This window comes from Gadus chalcogrammus, chromosome 6 (assembly GCF_026213295.1).
Source record: "Gadus chalcogrammus isolate NIFS_2021 chromosome 6, NIFS_Gcha_1.0, whole genome shotgun sequence".
In the NCBI taxonomy this organism is placed as follows: domain Eukaryota; kingdom Metazoa; phylum Chordata; class Actinopteri; order Gadiformes; family Gadidae; genus Gadus; species Gadus chalcogrammus.
The window spans coordinates 14,494,128-14,499,556 of record NC_079417.1 but is presented as its reverse complement, the minus strand read 5'-3'; the positions used below and the strand labels follow the sequence as shown (position 1 = coordinate 14,499,556).

The following is a 5,429-nucleotide window of genomic DNA, read 5'->3' as shown; positions in this document are numbered from 1 at the left end:
ACACACACACACACACACACACACACACACACACACAAATACACACACACACACACACACAAATACACACACAAACACACACAAACACACACAGAAACAAGCGCACAGGCACCAACACACACAACTCTCGACTCTTCAGGTGTTAGATGAGCAGGGATGGCTGCTGATTCTAATGTTCTGGGTAACACAAAGAAAGGACACTGTGAAGTACTTTTTCACTATTACTAATTTTGTTATCGCTTACATGTTCAAACACATGTCATCAATACCTAGGCTGTGGACATTGGTGATCAACCTTTGGCTAGGACTATCAACTGGAAAAAGGTTTTTGATGTTGGACTTTGTGCACTGGATTTGACTGCATCAGTCAAAGAATGAATTGAAACCGAAGTTCAAAGGCTTGTACTTTGGCTTCAATTCTGACCTTTTCTTCAAGAAAGTGTTTTGGATGAAACCGAAGAAGGAAACTTTTTTGCACATTGTCTTTTCTGTGGTTCAATTACAAAAAAAGGATAGCGTTTTACAGTAAGTTTACCACATAGATGAATGGATTAGAATCAAGCACTTCTTAGGTTGAGCATCATGCATAGCATTTATAGAGCTGTCCCTCTATTGAGCTGCAGCTCTATAGACTAAAGACAGTATGTTTACTTGTACAGACACTTCCTTTCTATAAGACTGTGTCTGTCACAATGAATATTGTTCTGGATTATAGTATTCGTTGTTATCCAGAACATGTTCATCCATATACCCTATATCACCTATAGATTTACAAATGAATCCTTTCCAAAGGCGACGGATTTTTGAAGAGCTCAGTGCCATTCTGAAATCATTTTGATACCCTGAGCACGCTTTAGGTCAAGATTTATAAAGTAAAACATTAATATGACTGTAAAAAATGTATATCTTTTTATACAATCTGTTGTCTGTATTGAATTGCACTAGCTGAACCATGCTTTCCAGACTTTTACAAGTTTCAGTATCCAACACATTCAAAAGGATATAACAATGATCTGACAAATGTCATATGGCAATAAAGGTGATTGCATGTCGATTAATGGACTCATCCACCTGGTTCACCAAGTAACAACACCTGGTAACACCTTGTCAGGGAGGGTATTGTATACAATACATAGTGTATGTGCCAACTATCCTATAATGAAATAGTTGAATAAACAGCAATGGCCGAACGCGAATGCTTGGCTGAATCAATGAACATATACGTCCCTAAAGACATCTACTGGCATGTCCTTTTCCACTCATGGCGGTCACCAGAGAGGTTTACCATAGTCCTCGTCTCGGTCTTTAAACTGGAAGATGTTTCCATTCACAATACAGCAGTCAGACCATAAAGAACAAAAGGCACACGTTTTACTGTCCTGAATGACACGGTGTGAGGGGAGGGGGGGGTGCCAGTGACACGTCCACTAGGGCGCTTTGAAATAACTGAAGACTGAAACACTTCTCTGTGCAGTCAATGTATAGTTCAGTGTAGAGCTCACACGCCTTTCATTTGGATAAGGAACAACAGATTAACCAAAGCAATGGCTATGTATTGATAGGCAGCTTCCCGAAAAGGATTTGAAGGAAGTACACACACATACACATGGCTTAACAGACACACACACACACACGTGCGTGCATGCACGGATGCACGCATGCACTGACACAGACACACACAACTACACGCACAAACACCAACACACACACACACACACACACACACACACACACACACACACACACACACACACACACACACACACACACACACACACACACACACACACACACATACACACACACACACACACACACACACACATACACTATATATTTCACACTCTCTGTTCCACATCATCATTTTATAATTTCTCTGTGAATTCAATTTACATTCAAATCAGGTTAGCCTAATCAAAATATTGACCAGCCATTGCCATAGGTACAGAGGCATTTTTGGGACCTTTAGAAATTATATCAGAAAAAATATGCCTTATGTGAGGTCAATTAGCAGCCTCTGGTGGCTTCAGTTGTAGCTACAGTATAGGCTATAAACATCTCATATTAGGCGCTGGCGCCTGTAACAGGAGGGAGTGGTACTCAAGATATTTCAGATGTTCAAATAATGTTTATTTGGAGTAGCTGCAGTAGAAAGTTACGTAGTGCAGGTGTAAGGGTTGTTTATTTGGATACGTTTTTGGTTTTGATGCTGATGATGATGTTTTCAATAGGTCACACCTACAGAACAAGGCATTAGTGATCCTGCTTTAAGGAGGCAGATTGTTCTAAAAAGGTTACAGTGCATTCAATGGTGGCAAAACAAACAACCACAAAGAACTGAAACAAAAAAAACTAAATTTACTTGGCCGATTCAACTGAAAAGCTCTTGACAAACGTGAGGCATGAAAATAAAATCAACACTAGAAACAGATTTTCGAAAAAAGTTACTACAGATATTTCCCCATGAGCAAGTCATCTTAAACAAGTATTATCCATTCATCACTGTGACAAGAATAAACAATACAAATATATTGCCTGTGTCTTTGGTAAAATTAAAGAGCAGAGCCACAAACAAGGGAAAGAGAGAGGTAAATTACCCCTGTACAGTGCGTTTTAATGTGCATGCGAGTGTGTCTATGCCTTTAGTGTGTATGTGTCCGTGAGTTCCGCACAGCTTTTTGCAAACTAGATTTCAGATAGAAACTTTAGTACATTAAGATGTACAGACTCAGTTCCTGTTATAATGTTCAATTGTTACAATAAATCAATGTGTTTATGTATTTGTCTGCACGTGTGTGTGTGTGTCTGTGTGTGTGTGTGTGTGTGTGTGTGTGTGTGTGTGTGTGTGTGTGTGTGTGTGTGTGTGTGTGAGAGTGTGTGTGTGTGTGTGTGTGTGTGTGTGTGTGTGTGTGTGTGTGTGTGTGTGTGTGTGTGTGTGTGTGTGTGTGTGTGTGTGTGTCTGGTGTCTGTGTGTGTGTGTGTGTGTGTCTGTCTGAGCATGTGTGGCTGGGTGTGCATATGTGTTTATGTGTGTGTGTGCGTGTGTCTGTGTATGTGTGTGTGTGTGTGTGTGTTTGTGTGTGTGCATTTCTGCGTGCTTGTATGGGTGTGTGCGTGTGTGTGTGCGTGTCTGCGTGCGTGTATGGGTGTGTGCGTGTGTGTGTGTCGGCATCTGTGTGTGTGTGTGTCTCTGTGTGTTTCTGCATGCGTGTGTGTCTGCGTCTGTTTGTGTGTGTGAGTGTGTGTGTGTGTCTGTGTGTGTCTGCATGCGTGTGTGTCTGCATCTGAGTGCGTCTGCGTGTGCGTGTGCGCGTGTGTGTGTGTGTGTGTGTGTGTGTGTGTGTGTGTGTGTGTGTGTGTGTGTGTGTGTGTGTGTGTGTGTGTGTGTGTGTGTGTGCCCCCCATACAGATGTTCAGGTAATGACATTTGGCCCACGGCGCCCCATCCTCTCGTGGATGTTTGAGATCTTCAGGGCGATGGCGATCAGAGGTCCCAGGACCACCTGCAACACACACAGCACGGCTGTGGTGACTCCTCCCTCGCTGAGCACACACTTTGATACACTGAGTTCAGTTACAGGACGTTAAATAGCATCATGGGTAAGGCCTCCTTGAGTTAAAACACCTAACTTGGGATCGAAACAAAGAGCTCCATTGCCAAACAATCCCCCCCCCCCCCCCCCCCCTAATACTGCATATGATGGGTAGTTACTGCAGTATTATACAATAAACAATGGATTATCGGCCAAATTTTAAATCAAGGCAGAAGCACATGAATCAATGTGAATAGAGGAGGTGGGCACACCTTCCCTGGTTACTTTAAACAACAACAACAACAACAACAACAACAACAACAACAACAACTTCTTACTTAACTGGTTGCAGTCACGAGGTGATTTCCAAGACAGCCTGTCCTAAACCTTAAGCCTCCTAAGCACATAAAGCGCCTATCAAAAGTCTACAGGTTGAACCTTTTCAATTTAAAGTGTCACATGTTCTGTGGTGTCACACAACAAGACACAACAAGTGTTGTGATTTAATTTCTACTGCTTGACCATGGCACATCATGACAGTGCTGTTTCTAGACTCATAAAATGTGAAGTCATTTTGCTGAAGCAGCAAACACTGTGCCTCATTATCTCTCTCTCTCTCTCTCTCTCTCTCTCTCTCTCTCTCTCTCTCTCTCTCTCTCTCTCTCTCTCTCTCTCTCTCTCTCTCTCCTCTCTCTCTCTCTCTCTCATTCAAACACACACACACACACACACACACACACACACACACACACACACACACACACACACACACACACACACACACACACACACACACACACACACACACACACACACACACACACACACACACAGAGAAACACAGAAAAACACTAACACACCTGTGTCTCTCGGCTGTGTCTCTCCGGGTCGCGCTCAAAGCTCTCGGCGTAGATTCGAATGGTGGCGCCCGTCCCAGCCCCTCCTCCGCTGCCGCTGCGCCTGAAGACTAGGCGGCACCCGTCGGCGAACAGGATCCTCAGGCCCTGAGGAAGGAGAAAAAAGGTGAAATTATTTTTTATTTGATACATACCCCTAAATCAATGCCCTTGAATTGTTCATAATGTTAGAATATTATAGCAATGCATTGCTAAGAAGCCAGTCAAACGATTGTTTGTTTTGTCAAGAGCAGTACACTTTAATAATCTGCATTTACTAAACCCTCCACTAGATGTCACTAACGTCAAGAGGTTTGGGTATAAATATAATAGCATAAAAATATACCTATGAGCAACGAGCATTCGCGCAATCATTACTGCTCTAAACATTCCAATCTTACCAGAAAGGTGCAACTATTTTGTTGTGTCAGGTGGGTAAAAGCCATAATTCTGCCCCCATTGTCATTGTGATGGCACCTCCATTAAAATCCATTCTAACAGACCACTTTTAGACCGTTTGCATCAAAGTGTTGAACCTTATTGATGCTAAATCTGTTTACCCACTACGGAAATAACAAGATAGGGTTGCTTTGGAGAAACCAGCTACAACTCTGTGTTTGGTTAGCGTTGGGCGTCGTTGAGATAAGGCCCCAGAGTAATGGGTGTGTGATGCGCCTTATCTGGGATGCATTCCTCATTCCTCTGCTCATCTGCTCAAAATACAGGACAGCAGGCAGAGTGGACCATGATATTTAATGATGTCATAAATAAGTAACAATAATAATAATAAAAAAAATTAAAAGTATAAAAGTTTGTAACCACAATTGTGAAGAAAAAATGTATCAACGGAAAATGGAAACATCACAAAATGGCCGTTCTTTGTGGACAAAATAGTATGACACCGCTTTATTATACCACAGAAGCCAATACATGTAAACGGTTTCTTCACTAAGACATCTTAGTCAAAGCACAATGGGCCATTTGCTGTTTATAGATTTCC

The 5,429-nt window shown here is 42.2% G+C and overlaps 1 protein-coding gene across 1 annotated transcript in view; it reads right to left on the bottom strand.

Moving 5' to 3' along the window:
• Nucleotides 1-1,474: 1,474 nt before the first annotated feature.
• Nucleotides 1,475-5,429, bottom strand: part of pgm5 (phosphoglucomutase 5) — a 22,954-nt gene continuing 18,999 nt past the window's right edge. The window contains exons 10-11 of the mRNA XM_056592942.1: nt 4,394-4,537; nt 1,475-3,503 (exon numbers count right to left, since the gene is read on the bottom strand). Coding sequence (XP_056448917.1) covers nt 3,414-3,503; nt 4,394-4,537 — 234 coding nt within the window. The 3' untranslated portion in view covers nt 1,475-3,413. The remainder of the gene's footprint in view (nt 3,504-4,393; nt 4,538-5,429) is intronic.